General features: G+C 42.4%; 1 protein-coding gene across 1 annotated transcript in view; it reads right to left on the bottom strand.

Moving 5' to 3' along the window:
• si:dkey-230p4.1 (trichohyalin) overlaps nt 1–11843 on the bottom strand; it is a 33174-nt gene extending 21331 nt beyond the window's left edge. The window contains exons 1-8 of the mRNA XM_042076806.1: nt 11646–11843; nt 10370–10584; nt 9881–10018; nt 9201–9278; nt 5903–5973; nt 5372–5537; nt 4987–5093; nt 1001–1273 (exon numbers count right to left, since the gene is read on the bottom strand). Coding sequence (XP_041932740.1) covers nt 1001–1273; nt 4987–5093; nt 5372–5537; nt 5903–5973; nt 9201–9278; nt 9881–10018; nt 10370–10510 — 974 coding nt within the window. The 5' untranslated portion in view covers nt 10511–10584; nt 11646–11843. The remainder of the gene's footprint in view (nt 1–1000; nt 1274–4986; nt 5094–5371; nt 5538–5902; nt 5974–9200; nt 9279–9880; nt 10019–10369; nt 10585–11645) is intronic.
• Between the last annotated feature and the right edge of the window lie 9496 nt (nt 11844–21339).

The raw sequence follows: 21339 nt of genomic DNA, 5'->3' as shown, positions 1-21339 counted from the left end.
TAATGTTTTCCAGCAGTTTTGCTAAAATGCTAACTATGCTAACCATGTTACTTAGCTAATGTTTTCCAGCAGTTTTGCTAAAAATGTTAACTATGCTAACAATGCTAACATGCTAACTATGTTAACCATGCTACTTAGCTAACGTTTTCTAGCAGTTTTGTTAAAAATATTAACTATGCTAACATGTTAACTATGCTAACCATGCTACTTAGCTAATGTTTTCTAGCAGTTTTCTAAAAATGCTAACTATGCTAAAATGCTAACTACGATAATAATGCTAACAATGCTAACTAGCTACAGCGTGTAGGAGTCAGTTGATGACACGTGACAGTTACAATGGCTGAACAGTTAAAAAGTTCAGTAGTTTAAAGGGTTAAATTGTTTAACAGTGAATTATTGTAGTGGGGACTTTTATTTTGAAACAGTTTTGGGCAGAGGAAACAGTTGAATAGGATGTGTAGTCTTAATTGACCCAGATTGTATGCTTAAAGCCTGAGGCTGCAGGTGGCCTGAACACCTGGCATACGATTCTAATTGCTTAATGTCCGTATTATGATGTCACAATCGGCAATGTTCAGTCTATGAGGATTTTTAAAAAGTTTTTCTTTAATAGTTTAAAAAGTATAAAAGTTTCAAAGTTGAAACTACATAGCAACCTGGTCCGTTTGAAGACCTACGTTACAAAGTTTGAACGAAGTTTCTAAGTTAAACTGTTCAAGAAAAATTGCATACGGAAAAAGTGGTAAGCAGAATAATAAGAAGAAGTACAGTGCATTTTCATGCACTGTAATAACAACGTCAACATCACTGAAAATAATCAGAGATCAGTGATAAATAACATCGTCAACATCACTCTGAAAATAATCAGAGATCAGTGATAAATAACATTTTCAACATCACTCTGATAATAATCAAAGATCAGTGATAAATAACAATGTCAACATCACTCTGAAAATAATCAGAGATCAGTGATAAAATCAGCAGTGTTGTTTGCACTCACCTGTTCCTGAGTTCGTGCTTCTCCGTCTCGTGCTGTTCTCGCATCTCCTCCATCTCTTTCTCCCTCACTCTCTCCATCCCTCTCTCCCTCTGCTCCATCCCCAGTTCCCCTAGAGAGAGGGGGCCGTCTGAGGAGAGGGGGGGTGCGGAGGAGGAGCGCGGAGCCTGGAGGTCAGGGGTCAGGGAAGAGGTCATCAGAGGTCGAACCGAGGCACAGGAGATCAGCAGAGAGGAGGAGAGACGCGAGAACTCCGCCCTGAGCTCCCATAAGTCCCTGCGGCAGATGAGGTCATCAGAATTGGCTCCATGACAACACTGTGTGGCTGCCTTATTCAGGCAGTTACAATCGTGTAAACCAAAACGAGGCTACAGGGTATAATGCCTTTACCGTAAATCCTCAAATTATGGCCGGGATTCCATTTATAGCCGGGTCGTGGTCGATTCGAACAAATAAAGGCTGGCCCCCAAATACAATACAATTATTACCGTACAAGGGTAATAATTGCCTACCAATAGGGCTATCAGTCCACGAGCACTAGAAGACATTGTTTTAATTTAACTCAATGAAAGAAAATAGCTCTTCTTAATATTTTATATTGTTGGTATAAAATACTTATAAAGTTGCAAGCCTACTGTTGCCAATGAAAAGTCTCCCAACACGTCGCTCTCAAGCTGCAGTCGCTTGCCGTCCCCTTCTGAGCTTGCCAGAGGCTGAAGCAGTTACTAGGCCTACTACATTTAAACACAATTGTTGCCGCGAGGCATTCCAGCCTACAGATTTAAGCCTAAATCATACATCATTAAAAAATAACTCAATTTAGGCTACTTGGCTACGCAATAAGATTTCCATTAAAGCACAGCGCACATTCAATGAAATGAAAGCGGCTACCTTGTCTCGCAATAAGCGGGTAGACACTCTTTTAACTACAGTACATGAAACTTAATAGTGAACCATCAAATACCCCCCAGATTTCAGTGTCCATCAGTCCCAACATTTAGCAATATCAAAGAGTCCAAAAGTAAATTAAATCCCAAACCAAAACGAAAATCTTCTGCTTTTGATAGCCTGTAGCCAATCCAAACGAAAAGCATGTCTCACAATAAGTGGTTAAATTGGTGAAATAAATTGTACAGGAATAAATTGGTGGGCAGCCGTGGCCCACTGGTTAGCACTCTGGACTTGTAACCGGAGGGTTGCCGGTTCGAGCCCCGACCAGTGTGCCGCGGCTGAAGTGCCCTTGAGCAAGGCACCTAACCCCTCACTGCTCCCCGAGCGCCGCCGTTGTAGCAGTCAGCTCACTGCGCCGGGATTAGTGTGTGCTTCACCTCACTATGTGTTCACTGTGTGCTGTTTGTGTTTCACTAATTTCCCTCACGGGATCAAAAAAGTATATATACTTATACTATACAGTGTTTCCCCTAGAATTTTTTCCAGCAGCGGTGCTGTTGATCGTAGGAAGCCCCCCCCCCCCCCCACAAAAAAAAAACTTGACTCCTTAAATGGTGATTTTGTGAAAGAAATGGACAGATTGTGTTACAAATTGATTTGTATTGTAAATGGACAGATTGAGTTACAAATTGATGACATAACCATCAACACAAGCATGATTATTGCAGTACTTGAACAGGATTATTCATGTTTTTCTTTCACCTTTTTCATTTACATTATTAGTATTAGCCACTGTACACTGTAGGCCACTGTACAAACTATTACTATTTAGAATATACAGTGCTGTGCATAAGTTAAGACATTTATATATAATGTATTTATTTACGATACATGAAGCATTAAAAAAATAATTGATGTCCTATTTTTTTTTTTAAATTAAGGCATTAAGACAAAAGGCAAAATATGTTTTTTATTCCTCCCTTTAGTCAATTTCAGCATGAGTGTCTTAACTTTTGCACAGCACTGTATAAACTATATAGACTTCTCTTTCATGCCATTACTGTACACTGTATTGGTGCTGTGCAAGTTGAATTGAGTGCCTGTCACTTTAATGCCGTGACGGCCCATGACGCTGGCTTGATTCTCACGGTTTTAAGCTAACTTAGTAGCGTTGTTGTGCATGGTGCATAAGAATATGTGGATGAAATGAATTATGTTTCCCATGTCATTTGGTAAAATAAATGGTCAAAATTCGAAGAAAATCTATCTTGGATTATAGCAGATAAGTGTCTTGTATCATATCTATAATTTTGGTGAGCTCTACAGGAATTACAAACTATCTCAGATGTAATGCTTGCGTATCCTATTACTCAAATTCAATTAAACCCACCAATAGGCTAGCTAGACCTTAGTTTCACAGCCTAGGTATGTTAGCAACACAGGGCTTGAAAGCATTGTATCACAAACAAAAACTAAACAATGCGTGAATTTATCTGGGAATAGGGTACTGAAGGTAGGGGCGAGCTGGCGTATTTAATTTGGTTCCTTGGTTAACATAATGTAGGCTACGTTTTTTTGCACAAAATTGCGTCAGCTAATAAACTTAAACATAAACACAAACAAGCGTGATCTCCTGTGGAATCCCTGACTGCGCCTTCAACGTTAGCCTACTATTATTTGTTGACATGAAACCTGAACGAACGGCAGCTGTTCCTGAAGTTCACTTGCGTCTATTTTTTTGTTTAATTAGGCAACTTTTTTTGCAGTGGCGCTTGAATTCCAGGAGCGGCGCTGCGCCGCTGATGAATACATTGTAGGGGAAACACTGCTATATATATAAAACGTGTCAGAAAAAATATATCCTTAACTTGCTGTTATCTATGCTAATTTGTTATTGTTCATGAAGGTGTGACTGGCAAGTTGTTATTTTATGAGTAGCCTTTTAGCCTATTTTATTTCTAAGAACAAAATTCTACAACAGAGGCCTAATAAGAAATAAAGACCTGCCTCGAATACAAGCCTGCCCCAAATAAAGACCTGTGCTTTGCGCAGCCTAAGTAAATAAAAGAACCCGGTCACAATTTGAGGATTTACGGTATTCATTTATTAACTTAATGCATTTTTGCCACCTACTGGTGAATGCATAGAACACAACGATCCTATGGTTCGTGTACCCTGTAGCCTCGTTTTGGTTTACAATGCCTGAATAAGGCGAATTGAAGGTGCAGTGGTAAACAAATGTCTACCTTGTTAAGAGTATATGTATAAGTAAATGTGTGGGTTAGCATTTGTGTGTGGCTATGTTTACATGTGTGGGTTAGGTTAGCATTTGTGTGTGGCTATGTTTACATCTGTGGGTTAGCATTTGAGTATGGTTATGTTTACATGTGTGGGTTAGCATTTGTGTGTGGCTATGTTTACGTCTGTGGGTTAGCATTTGAGTATGTTTGGGTTAGCATTTGAGTGTGGCTATGTTTACATGTGTGGGTTAGCATTTGAGTATGGTTATGTTTATGTGTGGGTTAGCATTTGAGTATGGTTATGTTTACATGTGTGGGTTAGCATTTATGTGTGGTTATGTTTATATGTATGGGTTAGCATTTGTGTGCAATGTAGCTAGTCTATATGTCCCTGTATTTTTTGTATGGTGATAGTGGTCTTCTGTATATTGTGTTTGTGTGTGTTCGTGTGTGTGTGTGTGTGTCCAGTAACTGTCTTAACGGTGTTGCACTGGTATGTGTGTGTTTGTGTGTCCTCACTTGTCAGTAGCAGTCTTAACGGTGTTGCACTGGTACAGTGTGTGTGTGTGTGTGTGTGTGTGTCCCCTCACTTGTCAGTAGCAGTCTTAATGGTGTTGCACTGGTGTGTGTGTGTGTGTGTGTGTGTGTGTGTCCTCACTTGTCAGTAGCAGTCTTAATGGTGTTGCACTGGTGTGTGTGTGTGTGTGTGTGTGTCCTCACTTGTCAGTAGCAGTCTTAATGGTGTTGCACTGGTGTGTGTGTGTGTGTGTGTGTCCTCACTTGTCAGTAGCAGTCTTAATGGTGTTGCACTGGTGTGTGTGTGTGTGTGTGTGTGTGTGTGTGTGTGTGTGTCCTCACTTGTCAGTAGCAGTCTTAATGGTGTTGCACTGCCGTCTAAGGGTCACCACTCGTCCCCACAGCGTCATCAGTCGAGTGTGTTCATGACTTATATGCCCTGTTAGAAGCTGTGCTCAAACACACACACACACACACACACACACAGGCTTGAGCTTCTACACCTAGTCTTAATTACCTAGTCTAAAAACATTAATCTTAAATGATACTTCAATGATACAGAATACATCACAGAGTACTTTATCTTCATGTCAGTGGGCTCATTCAAACCTTACTCACACCTGCACATTTGCTAAAAATGGAAGCTGATGGGTGAGGGAACAATCAGGAAGTGATGTCATCTAAAGAGTCTACAGACTGTTTGTCGTGGTGACGCCATTAGTTCTACCTCTTTCTCTTGTAGCCAATCAGACTCCCGCTGTCTGGCCTCCTCCACTGCCCTGGACCAATCGCCTGTCAGCTTGCGGAGGTCCTCCCTGAGAGATTCATTGGCTTCTGCTGATTGGCTGAGCTCATTGCGGAGAAGGGCGTTGAGTTCTACTAGTCCCACACTCCTGAGGTGTGTGCGTGTGTGTGTGTATGTGTGTGTGTGTGTGTGTGTGTGTGTGTGTAGTGGGGTTAAACAGAGAGAAGAGAGACCAATTTGGTTACAGGGATTTCTCATAAATAATAAGCCAGGAGAAACCAGAAGCTCCCCTTGTTAATTATAATCATAACGCATACTGTATAATATCCATACAATTATTTACACGGTGTGTCATTAAGCCTTACAGATGGGTTACAGTCATAGTAAACCAGTAACTGGCCACCCATGCCTGTTCCCAAGCCCCAAGCATGTTCAAGAAAGGTGACAAAAAGGTTAGTGAGTCAAATGACCTTTGACCCCATCCCACCCCCCAACCCTGTGGCTGCTGCTTACCTCTGCTGTTCCTCCTCCAGCCTGATGAGGGCGCTCTCCAGGGAGTCGCTGTGCTCATCACGGATCCTCTTCTGCCATAAACAAACATATGACTTCAGCCAGGAGTGGTGTCTTAAAGAAGCACTATGCAACAATTTTAGCAAAAATGACCTTAATTATGCAGGTTGAGAGTCGTTCTGATGGTCTTACAACACTTTCTGGGTCGTTTGGTGGGTGCTTCGTCTCCCCCTATCGCAACTTTCTGAATCCAGTCCGAGTAAATCCGGATGTGACTCAGCGGAAGTATCCAATCGTGCCTCGAAAATGTAGTCAGATTGTAGTTTTGAAGAAGACTGCAAAACGGACGCCAACTTGGCTTTGTTGCTGTTGAAATTGTAAGTAGCCTACCCTTGGGTGAACTTCGTCTTTGTAATGTGGTTTGATAGTCTCTTGAACAATGTGTTTGCTCGACCGTTTTATTGTGAGCCTTGTATGTGTTTAGATTGGTTTCTTGATGGCTAGCTCGCTAGCTAGTGGGGGTTTAGCGTAGCAGTCACTTTCTACCGAAGCTGCAGGGGGAGCTGTGTAGTGAAAAATGCAAGCCCTAATCCGGCGAAAACTCAGAAACAGCGAAGGAATAACCACATAGACATAATATACATAGACGCCGCATCGACCGCTACTCCTTACTAGCGCTGACGAGATTTGGAGCCGCCATCTTGGACCGGTCATCCACTCCACTCAGTGTAATCCGTTTGGCCTGTGAGATGAGCTGTCAGCGCACTTAATTAATCATATCTCACTGAATACCGAACAGATTCTCACTCGGTTTTTTTTGCTGCAAAGGTCATACATGTAGCTATGATACAGGACACATGATTTAGCGTATTTTAATATTCATAGTGGGTTTAACAGTAATAGAATATTCTGATATATGATATAAAGTGACCTGACGTCCGATATCAAAACTGGGAACATAATCCATGTTTGACAGCATAGACAAAACTAGTTTGATACAAGTTTAATGAGTTAAATATAGTTCACAGTTGACAGAAAAGTTCCATCAACAGCATTATTCACAGAAAGGTTCTATAAACATTTAAGTGAGATTAGTGCCATTCAGACATCTGAGGGGTATTCCAAGTAGGCCTATGTGGTTTAGTGACAAACTTGGGTAAATTGACAGAATAAGTTGTAAACCTTCCAGTAGAAAAGCTGTATACAGGAAACATGGTTGTGTGTATTTTAATATTCATAGTGGGCTTAATAGTAATAGAATATTCTCATATATGATATATTATAAAGTGATGACATCCAATATAAACACTGGGAACATAACTAATCCATGTTTGACAGCATAGACAGAAACTGGTTTGATACAAGTTTTAATGGGTTAAATTGACAGAAAAAATCCATTAACATTTTCAGTTCAGTGCCATCAAAAATAAAGTTTGATGAACAGACATTGGTGTGGCATAAGTAAAGGAAATGGAGTAACTGGGTTCAATATCAACAGCATTTGTTAGACAAGTTCCATAAATATTGTAAAGTGCAAGTTTGTAGGTTTGTTTCTGATCCTTAAAAAACAGACATTGGTTTGGCATAGTAAGTGTAACTTCATCAATTCAAGACAAAAAGGTGACTTGTCACTTGTACAGTGTCAATGGGTTCATCAACAGCATCTGTTATTTACAGTTCACAGAAAGCTTTCAGCCCCAATGAAGAGATTAAATAAATAAGAATTAAGAAACATTTTAGAAACTGCTAAGATCAGCCCCGTTCATTGCAATCAGTAAAGAATCGGGGAGTGTCTTCAGAGGCTCAGTGAGACAGAGGTTACTGTCATGCAGTTGGTTCTATGATTTCGATAACTGGTGCATGTAATTTTGTATGTTCCCACCTTGCTAAAATTGCTTGGGTACACTTTGGCTAAGAAAAAAGTGCTTCAGACAGCAGGTGGGCAAATAAGATAGCAGTACATAGTGAAACTGGGTAAACAACCTAAAAGAGGACTGAGTCAACCAGACGATGGGAAAATGGGACACAGAGTGGTGAATGCAGGTGATGAAGGTGGAGCTCATAAATCAAATATTCAGTCACAGTGTAGCAGATGCCCTCCAATACTGCAATGAAGAGCTGCACCTTCCTCAGTTCCAGGGATGTGAGGAGACTATTCAGTTCATTCACAGTCTCCTTGAGCAAGGCAGTTGTTCTGGGGAGATATAAAATAAATAAATGAATAAAATGAATAAAGGAATTTGAGAGGCATCTTATTCTTGTTAGGGTAAATGACATGTGAATAATACAGTGTTGGGCAAGCTACTTAGACATTGTAGTGAGCTAAACTATCAGTTACTCTGCTATGAATAAAACACTACACAATACTACCACCCAGTCAAATGTATTATTAACACAAACACAGCAGTAGGCTAGTTCTCTACATAGGAAGCTACTTTAAATTGTGCCAATTACACATGACAAGAAAAGTGTAGCTTGTGTGGCTAAGCCACTTGATAAATAAAGAAGCTATTGAAAAGTTACTTTATTCAGAAAATAGTGAAGCTACCAACACGCTTAGGCTACAAGTAGCAGCTAGCGATTGCCCAATAATATAGGCTACAGTCTGTGCCACTTGTGTAAAATTCGCCAGCCAAATCTAGTATGATTTATTTCTACAATAGCCTTTTTGTGTCAGTTGTAATCTAAGTCAGTGTTATGGAATATGACTTATTAAGTCTCAGTTCATAGCCAGGTGAACACCGAGTAAACAGCCTAGCTAGCTGGCTACGATTCTCATACAGTAATATCAAAGATCCTTGCTCCTTCTCAACTCTCTGGTAATATTCTATTCACAAAATACAACCATTAGTACGGTAATGTTAAATCTTACTTGAGAAAAGTAAATCCCCCGAGCCCTGTTTGCGATGGTTCGTCGATTTGAGCAGGAACATGCTGCACAGTACTGGCATCTTGTGTCTTCTGCTGCAACGCAACGAGGAGTATGACCGGTCCAAGATGGCGGCCGCATTTCTCGTTTCCAGCAGCCAATGCGGCGTCTATGTATATTATGTCTATGAATAACCAGACCTGCATAGGGCTTCTTTAAGGTGACTCTGTGCTTGTCAACAAGGGCTTGTGTGTGTGTGTGTTTGTGTATTTGTATTATGAGACTGTGTGTGTGAGTTTATCTATCTGAATGTGCGTGTGTGTGTGTGTGTGTGTGTGTGTGTGTGAGTGTGAGAGAGAGATATAGAGAGTAAGTATATCTGTGTGTGTGTGTGTGTGTGTGTGTGTGTGTGTGTGTGTGTGTATGCGTTACCTCTCTTAGCCTCATCTCCTTCCCCTCATCGTCTACTTGCTGTTCCAAGCGTTGGCAGCGTGAGCGATACTCCAGCACCTGCAAACACACACACACACACACACACACACTTAGTGCTGAATATGCTAATTCATCTTGTTATAAATAATGTTATATAATGTTATAAATAACATTTATAAAAGTGATCCTACCAAACCATGCTGTATGATCCAAAGAACAGTGTTTCTAACTGACTTGCAGTGAACCCAAATTCTCTGTAACACTATTTTCTGGTTTGTGTGGAATTCTGTGAGCATTTCTATAAGGCTGGTTCTTGAGTACCTTGTTCTCTGCTTTGTGAGATTCTGTGAATATTTGTATCATTCCTGTTCTGTTCTGTGGTGCATTGTTCTGTAGGCTGTGAGGTTCTGTGAGTGTGTGTGTGTGTGTGTGTGTGTGTGTGTGTGTGTGTGTGTGTGTGTGTGAGGGTGATCGTGTGGTACCTTGTTCTGTAGGCTGTGAGGTTCTGGGAGATTGTGTGACTGTTTGAGGGTGACCGTACGGTACCTTGTTCTGTAGGCTGTGAGGTTCTGGGAGAGTGTGTGTGACTGTTTGAGGGTGATCGGGTGGTACCTTGTTCTGTAGGCTGAGAGGTTCTGCGAGTGTGTGTGTGTGACTGTTTGAGGGTGATCGTACGGTACCTTGTTCTGGAGTTTGTGGATGAGCAGGGCCTGTCTGGTCTCTCTCTCTTTGCCTTCCCTCAGCTTCCTCCTCCACTCCCGATGCTCAGAGTCCCCATGCAGAGACGAGGAGAGGGCCGGGTCCAGAGACTGGGCCAGCTACACACACACACACACACAATTGAATCCCCAAACACACACGCACACACACAATTGAATCCCCAAACACACACGCACACACACACACACAATTGAATCCCCGCACGTACGCACCCACGCACCTTCTGATGTCCGTCCATCGGTGCAGCAAAAGTTTAACTATTCGACGTGAGTGACGTGAGTGACGGGAGCAACGTGACGCAACGGACCCACAATTCAGTTCGGCAACGAATGACGTAAGCCCATGTAAAGTGGACGGGATGCTCTTGGGAGCCGTAATTGCAGTGGCTCATACTGCAATTGCAATAATTGTGCAGTCCTAATTGAAACCGTAAACACACAAACACTCACCCGCTCCGTAAGGGCCTGGGCACGTGACTCCAGCTCCAACCTATCAGCACGGCTTTCTGCAAGCTCCTCCTCCAGCCGAGAGAGCTCAGACCTTAACTCCGCCCGCTCATCCTGCCAGCCAATCAGCAGGCTTGTATCCATGCTGCCTGTTTCAGAGCATCATTGACCAAACAGGAAGTGGTAGGCTACCATGCCATCAGGGCGCTGTGATGTTTCTGTTTCATAATAATATGGAGTGAGTTATTCTGCTTGCCACTTACAAAGGCCATACTGCACGGTTCATGTTTAGCAATATCTCCTACTGACCCATACAGAAAAATAACATGTCCACATATATGCAGCTTGAATATATTCCAGTATACATCTGTTAAATAAATATACTAGGTTAAATAAACATTTCCATGTATTTATCAATATATTTCAAAATATGAGTAAATATTCAATAACACATTGTGTAATATTCTTATATTTTCTGCATATAATTAAAGATATTCAGCATGGACTTTCATGCAAGATATCCATTTTGGGTTCCACATATACTTTATACATTCTTGTACTATATATTACACATATTGTAGCCATCTATTCAAATATAAGCTGGATGCAGCTGCATGAATATATTTTCCCCCTTGATTTTTATGTGTGGGGGAATCCCAGATTCACAAACTCTGAAGCCATACGTCAGTAGTGTTTATAATTAAAACAGACCAAAACATTGTGAATACTATACTCTTCTACTGCATGTCAGTTACATTAAAAACACACACACACACACACAATTTGAGTGAATTAATATGTAAATCGACCAGGAATTACTAATTATGTGTTTTGCTCTATGAGGATGGATCCTGGCCAATGCATGTTTGGTATCATCCTGACAAACTGTTTTCATGTTCATCGTTGTTCATTGCTTATCGATGTTGCTAAAGTTAACAGTATGAACTAGTTCCAAAGTTTAGTAACAATCGGACGTTGGCTGGAAATGTAACTGCATAGTTAAATTAGCTAAATTCAAATGAGCTTCTACGTAAATACCAATATTCCTGTTCCTGACTAGCTGCATGGCAACGATAGTTCGTCAGCTAAGGTAGCCGGATAGCAACAAAGCTCATACATCAACATTTACAGTGTGAGTTGCAGCAGTTGCAAGCCTTCAGAAATGGACACCTGTTGCTCATCTGCCTAGTTTTCCAGCGTAATAACGTTAACTAACGTTACTGTTGTTTTCTCTTTAGAAAACTCGCTAACAGATAGCCAGGTAGCTTTCTAACTTTACCTCTTCCAAGTTGCCTGTTTGTGAATATGAGCTGGTAACGTTGGCTTACTATGCATCCCCTGCGACTGTTTCGGCTGGTAAAACTCTGGAGCTTAACCAAATAAGACGTGGTAGAATGTATTAGCTAAATGGGGAAAGTTTGTGCGTCTCACCAAATCTGAACCTCACACTCTCCAGCGCATTCGATTCCTTCTGGATTTGAAAATGAAAACTTCCCCTTTCACGTCCCCACTCGCGTAAAAGTAGAAATTCTGGAGGCACTTTATTATAGCGCCAACATATGGCTTGGAGTCGTTCTGAATTTAGCCAGTTGACCACTAGACCTAAATGGACTGAGAATATGCCTGATCAGCAAAGCCAGACTTGTTTTAGCACAGAAGATAGAGAAATAACTTTGTTCTAAACAATTGACCACACATGTTTATTGCAAAAAACAACTTTTTTTTTTCAACTTTTGCATGACTAATTTAACTAATGTTTAACTTGTGTATATGTGTGTTTCTGTGTGTGTGTGTGTGTGTGTGTGTGTGTGTGGTCTTTCTCTCAACAGTGGACACTGGATTCCAACAGAGTGCACCCCAATCTTATTCTGTCGGAGGACCAGACCAGTGTGAGGCAGTGTCATGGGCACCAGTCTCCTGACAACACAGATGTGTTGGAAATCAAAGCCACTGTAGGCCTTCTGGGTTCTACGGACTTCACCTCGGGACAGATGTGTTGGAAATCAAAGCCACTGTATGGCTTCTGGGCTCTACGGACTTCACCTCAGGAACAGATGTGTTGGAAATCAAAGCCACTGTATGCCTTCTGGGCTCTACGGACTTCACCTCAGGAACAGATGTGTTGGAAATCAAAGCCACTGTAGGCCTTCTGGGCTCTACGGACCTCACCTCAGGAACAGATGTGTTGGAAAGCAAAGCCACTGTATAGCTTCTGGGCTACGGACTTCACCTCAAGAACATGCTCAGATCATCCTACTTCCCAATATCCCAAAAGTCTTCCCAATATCAATCCTACTTTTAACCCGTAGATCAGAATCAAAGACTGCTGGTACGGCAGCAAAGTTGTTGTTCCTGGCCTGGCGGGTCTTTTGTCTTGCCCCATTCGTTCCGTGATCTCCTTGCGCTGTAACTGTCTTATCATTGTTTGCAGAAGTCACGCAACGTGGGTAAGCTAGTAGTTTTGTGCGAGTTGTTTGGTCCTTTGGTGTGCACTCCACGCTCCGTGATCTCCTTGAATTAGAACTGTTTTACCATTGTTCGCATGAGACACGCGACAGTAGCGAGGTTGTAGCAGCTGGCCCACTTCTCTGTGTTGTCCCATGCTCTTTAAAAGCGCTCTTGTTGTTTAGTCGTGAGCGGCGCGACTTTAAGTTGAATATAGATTACATAGGCTACTGGGGAGGGTTTCCTTAGGGGTTTTCCTGGGGATTATTATTTTGTCTTTAGGGGATATTTTTATTTCTACATTTTCCTTTCCTCCGGCGCCGGCCTGCCTTTATTGTAATCTAATCTAAACTGTAAACTGAAAGCAATCACGTTTGTGCTCTAGTTTTGGAGAGCTTTTCTTTTTGTTACCGTGATTTTGCTATTTATTGTTATTTTGTATTTATTGGTTTATCCACACTGGGAGCTTTGAAGCAGTGGGCTACGTTGTAGTAAGCCAATTAATTATAGCCTAAATAAAATGTGCTGCATTTGAGTAGCTTATAATAGCAGCCTAAATTGTTTAACCTGCTACTGCATACTGTTTTTTGGGTTTATTGTGGCCTTAGGCTGAAGAGGTCTTTTGACTGAAGATACTTTTTCCCCTCGTTTTTAGACCTTTTTGCGTCTTGCCTTTTTGCGTTTTTTGTCGAGGGTACCGCCTACCGCCTCCTAGTGGCCTGACCTAAAAATAGGCTGAAGGGACTGCTACTGCTTTTGTGGTTGTTTGTTTGCTTGTGTGGTGTTCATGTGTGTCCTGAACAATATATTCCATTTTGAACCCACCTGTTTGCATTTCTTGAAGTCTTTTTAGTTAAAGAGTTAAAACCATTTCATGTTTTGTGGTGCTTTATAAAGCAATTTAGTTATTATTTCTTAACTTTAGTTTATCTTCACTCTGTCTGAGTGGTGGTGCATAAATCTACCTGGCTCCCAACCGTTACGCTACCCCACAACCGCCACAGATATTGGCGCCCAACGTGGGGCCCGAACTTTGCTCAAACTACTTATTGTACTTATTTTTGAACTTGGAAGTGTTTTGAATTTCATTGTTGAATTGTGTATTATTCAGATAAGAGCTTACAGGCCTGTTTGAATTTGAATCCATGTGATGTGTTGCATTTGTATTGACTGTAGCATTGTGTAATCAGTTTCTGAATTTGCTTACTGTACTTTTGATCTGTGGTACATTAGAGTAAAATAATTTAATCATGGAACAGCTTGACCCTGTCGAGACCATATCATATTCTGAAGAAATTTCCCTTCTACTACCCCCTTCTATTCCTACACCTGGTGTACGGGTAGAGTTAGACTCTTCAGATGTAGAAAATACTGTTTTTCCACCACCTCCTCCAGCTAATGATGAAGGCACAATAGTTGATCTTGAGGTTTTCTCCCAGGCCATTGATTCTATGAAAACAGTGTTTGAAAGCACCATTGTCTGTCAGAGGCAATGGCTTGAGGAGGGCTTGAAGCATGTTTCCAAAGAAGCTGTTGAAGCTAAAGGGGATGTGTCTCGTTTAGTGGAAAAAGCGAATGATGACCTGCTTAATACTATTGCAGAGCTTATCAGAGAGTTACTCTCAAAATCTATATAACACATTCAGTGGAACTCTAAAGCCTAAAGTATGGTCCCGCGTCTGCGTCCCGCGCACGCGGCACTGGTGAGCGCGTGACGAGAATTGCGTCATTTTTACAGCATGCGTCGCCTCTTTGAGTCGACCGAAATTTAAGACCGCGCGTCAAAGTGACGCGTAGACTGCGCATGTGTGAAACGGAACTGCTGTAAACACTCCCCTCCAGTAGGTGGACCACATAGAAGAACAACACTTAAACGTAGAAACAAACCTAGACAGAAGAAGACTTGTTTGGTTACCATAACGACGATGGAACAGAGCGCCTGTCCTCAGCTTGCCTGGCTTTGAGTTACGTGAGACACCACGACATGGAGTCAACTTCGACCGATGTAAAGCCACAATCCACAGATACATTCTTTAACATTATATTTAACGGTCACTTTACCATCTATGGTGTAGAACCCAAAGTATTTCAAGACACCACATTTTAGATGAGTTGGGGACGTAATTATCTGTCTGCTGGCCGTTCTGTGCGTTACCTTTGATTGTCGAAACAGGGTGGCTGCATGGGCTCATTGTGGCTACTGGCTATTATATTGGCTTGATTTGGTCATGAGCCCTGGATCATATAGCACTGAATGAGATGGTAAACAATAAAATAAAACTAATCATAGACAGTGACAGCCTTTACTCCATGCATGGAGAGCTGACATGACTTCGGATTAAATGCATCTTTTAAAAATGAGCGTATGCTGAAATCAAATCGCAAAACCCAGAGCCAATTAAAGGTATCTATCTACAACGCTCAGGCGAAACCCATGTAACACTTGCTGATCGAGATGCATTCTCGCCTGTTCCTTATATAATGCGTTATCAATAGTGATTATAATAATAAAGGGAATGTAGCCTACCTCTCCCAGGTGCAATCATTATCACCTAGCCTACTCCTGAACAATGCTGAACTCAATCTCGAAACTCGCCTGTCAACATCGGGAAATGCGCTACACAGCACTAAAAACCGAATCGTTTATTTATAGTTCGACTACGGATATTTCACGTCATGTTCGAATAAAAGTGACAGCCCTACTCCCTGCATAGAGAGCTGACATGACTTCGGATTAAATGCATCTTTTAAAAATGAGCGTATGCTGAAATCAAATCGCAAAACCCAGAGCCAATTAAAGGTATCTATCTACAACGCTCAGGCGAAACCCATGTAACACTTGCTGATCGAGATGCATTCTCGCCTGTTCCTTATATAATGCGTTATCAATAGTGATTATAATAATAAAGGGAATGTACCCTACCTCTCCCAGGTGCAATCATTATTACCTAGCCTGCTCCTGAACAATGCTGAACTCAATCTCGAAACTCGCCTGTCAACACCGGATAATGTTATCATAATAATAATTGAAGGAATAACCTAGGCTACCGCTCGCTCTAAATACACCCATTATCACAGTGAGACATACATTATGAACACAAATAGTTACTTCAAAACTTTTATTGACACGTCATATTTACAGGTTTTTGGTTCATACTTTTTGGTATGAGGCAGGTGTGAAGACTCAATACAAATTTAATTGAGGACATCTGTACGCACAACTCTTTCTTACCATGACACTGCTGCATGTGTTCAGAAAAATGTCTTTACTTTGTATCGCACCAATATTGCTGCCCTCGCAGCACCGAGTCACTTAGCTACATGAGTAGCCTAATAAGCAAGTAGGCTAAGCTAGTCTCTCAGCTATACCAACAGGTGTGTTCTGGTGGATGATAAATGGAGCGATGCGATGGGCCAGCTTATCAAACTTCCCAGCAGACAGGCGAACGTACTCGTGGGGCTTTTTCCTTCATCAGCTCTTCCTTCGTTTAGTGCTCGCACATCCCAAGTTCTTCTTTTCTTCAGGCGTTTCAGGCTTCTTTGGTGGTTGTGTCCTACTTTCAGGCTCGACGTACCGCCCCCAGTTGGTGGGGCAGAGTATCACAGTTAATCCGTAGTGCGCAGGCGCTAACCTTAACAATTTAACGCGCATTCAGGACAGCAGAAATTGGAGTATGCTTCACGTCCACGGCAAAAATGACGCACGTCTTGGACACGCGCAAATGTGACGCAGGAGCATGCCAGAGCCTTAAGCAGACATCAACTGAGTTCCAGACCCTGTTAAAAGAATCACACACTGGTTTATTGGATTCTTTTTCTATTTATGTCTCTGACCAACTGAATAGACTAGTTAAGCCTGAGCTGCAGGACCTGCAGTTACAGATTTGTGCCATCAAAGATTCAGTTGAAAGTCTTGCTGAAAAAGTGAATGAGTTGAATGTTACACCAACTTATCCACCTTCAAGAGTCGTGAGCTCTTTTACTGGTATCGGTTCTCAAAAGAGGTCTTCTACTGAGTCCTACTGACTCCAAACCTGAGTCCAAACCTGATGCTTTACCTTCAGTTCTCCATACTGGTGATCGGCATTTGCCAATCAAATTGATTTTTCCCTCTATCGGTGGTTCAGATGATGACACTGACCCACTTTTGTATATTTCTAAGGACTTCCTTGCTCTGTGACCCATGTCCAACTCTGAGATCTTAGGCGTTGAGATCTGAGATCTTTGGCATTGCCAAAGCACACACCCTCCTGGAAGCTGTCCGCAGTTTCAAGCTCAAAATCAGCCAGTGAAAAGCTTTGGTCCTCGTCAAGCTAACCCCAATAAGGGTACTGTCTCCACGGTTACGAGTCGTAACCAGCCCTCCTTTAAGTCTCAGCCTGTTGTTAGGCCTAAGACAAACTCCATGCCTCCCCAGTCTGGTCCAGTGGTAGTATTGAGGCAGCTGGCAGTGCCAGTCACAGTCAGACGCTGCCAGGGCAAGGCACTGGTAGACACTGGAGCTACATATAGCTTAATGAGTTTTGTTTTGCGGAACACAATTAAAGCTCCAAATGAGAAACTTGAGCCATGGCATGAAGGACCCCTGTATCTTGCAAATGGTACAAATACCCATCCTGTAGGTTGCAAGGTGTTAGAGTACAGTATGCATGGACATAGCTGGAGTGTTCTAACTGCGGTGCTTGCTGTTAATGTCCTCGCCTATCCTCTGGTGCTTGGGTTGGATTTCATTTCTGTTAGTGGAATGCAGCTTAATGTGAGAGATCAAGCGTATTATATTTTGGGGGACCAACAAGGTAGAGCCTTCCCTTTTCAAGTCATGGCAAGACCCAGAGATAGTTGGGGTATTCAGTCTTCTCCAACCACTACTGCTGCCTCACTCATGCTCTCTCTGCCACCATCTTCCCTTTGCTCATCTGAGCCTAGTAGCTTTACTCCTGCCGATGAATTCTACATTAGTTGGGGCTTGCACCGCCATCCTCTCTAACCACGACTTCTGCCACTGTCATAACCACTATGCCTCCATTTTCCAGTTTGGCAGAACCTAGTAGATCTATTCCTGCTGAGGACCTGCAGTCGCTGTTACAAGCTGCTGTGAGTCAGAGTAGTTTAAGTGGTCAAAATGCAGAGAAGTTACAGACTCTTCTGCTGGCAAATCCTGAGGTATATACCACCAAACTGGGTCACACCTCTTTGCTGCAGCACAAAATAAAGCTGAAGGGTGTAGTTGCTCAAAAGCCATACCGCCTGCCTGTTCACAAACATCAGGAAGTAAAGGCTCACATTGAAGACATGCTATCTCAGGGGATCATTGAGCCTTCCCATTCCCCATGGGCCTCACCTGTTGTTATGGTACCCAAAAAGGATGGTAGCACTAGATTTTGTGTTGACTATCGTCGTTTGAATTCCCACACTGAGAGAGACTCGTTCCCATTGCCGACTGTGAATGAGATCCTGGAATCACTGGCAGGGTCTGCAGTGTTTAGCTCTTTAGATCTGAATAGCGGCTATTGGCAAGTGGAGGTTGAACCTGCCAGTCGTCCCATTACCGCTTTAATCACTCCTTTTGGCCTCTATTCTTTCAAGAAAATGCCATTTGGTTTAAAAAACGCGCCTGCTAGTTTCCAGCGGCTCATGAACAGCGTTCTACAAAGTTGTCTTGGAAAATGCTGTTTTGTGTATCTTTTATTAGCTGGATGGTACCGTAGGTATGTGCCGAATTTTTCTGTCGTTGCGGAGTGATGGTAATTTTGATACCATAGATTTAATAGAGACCCAGTCAGACCAATAGTATGAAAAATCAGGAACAGAGTTTATTTACAATGATGCGCATCAAGGGAGAGACAGCATGACTTCACCTAAAGATCCATCAGCTGCTCTAATGCTCTAACTAGACAAGGAAATAGTTAGGGTTTAAGTATCCTTCCAGGCTGACAGGAGATGGCGTTGGTCATCTCATATCACGTGGACTACACTGAATCAGACTCTGATTAGTGGCAACCTGGCAATCCGGAGCAGATAGCTACTGACGCAGCCATGTAGAACAGTGAAACACTGCAAAGACATAATATTCCCGTTTATCTCTAAATACAGTCACACACAGATATACACAGGGACAGTACAGATATCATAGTCATTACCTAGAATCATACTTTTAGTATCAAAGTGACCCACTAATGAGAAATGCAGAACATTAAACCACATGTTGGAATATTGGACATAATGCAGAACATTAAACCATATATTGGAATATTGGACATAATGTTCTATTCCACTTTCTCTCAGGAGCCTTTGAATGCTCTAAAGAGAAAAGGGATGACATTTAGATGGACAGCTGAGTGTCAGAGGTCGTTTGCACCTTCATTGTTTACACAGATGCGAGTGCCATAGGTCTCGGTGCTGTACTTGCTCAGAGATCGTCAGCGTTGGCTGATGAGGAAGTGCTAGCATATGCGAGCCAGTCACTCTCTGGTGCAGAGAACTATTCAACCACTGAGCGTGAGTGTCTAGCTGTGATGTGGGCGCTAGAGAGATGGAGACACTACTTAGAGGGAAAACCGTTTGTGTCTTTAAAGACCTTTGTGATCGCTGGGGTGTGGTGAAAAAACTAACAACTGCTTACCACCCGCAGACCAACCTCACTGAAAGGGTGAATCGTACCCTTAAGACGATGTTGAGCTCGTATGTGGGTGATCAGCACAAACTATGGGATAAACACCTCCCAGAACTGCGTTTTGCCATCAACACTGCTGTGCAGGAATCCACTGGCCATTCACCTGCTGAGTTACTGCTCAGAGGTAAAGTAATGGGACCGTTTGATAGGGTGTTACAGCCTCAGTCACATCACAGAGCTCCGAGAGATCTTGAACATCTCCAGTTGCTAGTAGCCAAGAACTTTGCAAAAGCAAAAGAAAAACAGAAAAGAAATTACGACAAAACTCGTCGGGAAATTACCTATGACAACAAAGAGAGAGTGTGGATGAGAGCTTATCCCTTGTCTCAAGCGTCTCGTGGTTTCTCGGCAAAGTTGGCTCCTAAATGGGTTGGATCCCTATAGAGTTGGATATTCCCACGGCTGTTGTTGCCTGCGCCACTCGGCCTCCGGCCTCGTGGCTACGGCCGAACAACACCCGTGGGAATATCCATGACCAATCCCACGATCACGAGTGCTATATTGCTTTTATACAACAATTCTACCACAAACTAAATAATCTGAAAACACCCCATTATTGTTTAAAAATGTTAATTTCGACATCGTTCTTACGCATCAAAACATAGTTCCCTTTTCAATAGACAGCGTCTTGGTTGCTAGGTAACCAACATTCCAGATCCCTCGTTACGGGTCTTTGTGGTTTAAATGTCTTCTTGAAAGAAATGTTAAAAGTCGGGCTGAAATCACATTCATATCTAGGTTTGCTGCATGCATGTTACAAGGACACTGGGCCATGTCATGTAAGGGACATGGTACTGCAAAAAAACAGAAACATAGTCTACATTGCAGAACCACTCAACTTTATTAATTTATGAATAAATGAATGAATAAATGTTACACTACTGTGCACAGCCTGACGTGACGATGCTAGCACGTTAGCAGCGGTTAGCTAATTATGCTAACGTTAGTTATCTACAAGTCTCCAAGTGACAATTATATTATACACAATGCTGGCAATGCTGAGAGCATCCTCGTTTATCTTACTTACATTGAGTTGACTGTGTGGCTTAATCCACAGATGTGGTGAAGCACTGTTTCGTTATGGTTTGCTAAGGAGTAACCCATTGCTTGAAATAGTGGAGAGCTGGGATGAGAACATTGTGTCAAATCTTTGCATTGTATCGCGGAGTGATTTATTATTAGCTGTGCAAAGTCTGAGTTGAAATGTCCAGGGATATTCCAACTCATGGAACGTCTCTCGGCCAATCAGAAACAAATAAATAGTTCCATAGAACCCAATTGTTGTATAACAGCCCAGATAGCGCTGTCTCCGCCTCTCTCGTTTCCCGCTGCCAGTGTCTCGTCTGCTGTGTGTTTGGTTCACTGGTGGTTCCCCGCGTAGGCTGAACGTGACGACAGGTAGAGTGTTTTGCCTTGTGAGAGCGGCCTGGTTTGGTCCTTGTCTCGAACGCTTCGTGAGTATTGCCTAGCCTCAAAGAACTGTCTTTCCATTGTTCGGCAGGTTGATAACTCCACCGAGTTGTTCAGAGTTTTGTGCGTGTTTGGTCTAGTCCAAACCGAGCTCTGTGATCGCTTTGCAATAACGAACTGTTTTATCATTGTTCAGCAAGCGCGGCACGGCAGCAAAGTTGTTGTTCCTGGCCTGTCGGGTCTTTTGTCTTGCCCCATTCGTTCCAGTGTGTGTGTCTGATGCGAGGGCCCCTTTTCAACAGGTTTAGGATGTACGAGAGGGTTGACTTGATTGAGAGGATTTCTCTATCTGAATCAAATTTCCTAATTTGGGGGCTAAGGAAGGTGGACTACTTCAGAGTCGCTTTCTATCTCTTACTGTTCCCTATTCCCTTGACTCGTACTT

Source organism: Alosa sapidissima, chromosome 2 (genome assembly GCF_018492685.1).
Source record: "Alosa sapidissima isolate fAloSap1 chromosome 2, fAloSap1.pri, whole genome shotgun sequence".
Classification (NCBI taxonomy): domain Eukaryota; kingdom Metazoa; phylum Chordata; class Actinopteri; order Clupeiformes; family Clupeidae; genus Alosa; species Alosa sapidissima.
Note: the sequence above shows the minus strand (reverse complement) of the source record. Positions and strands in the feature narration are given on the sequence as shown.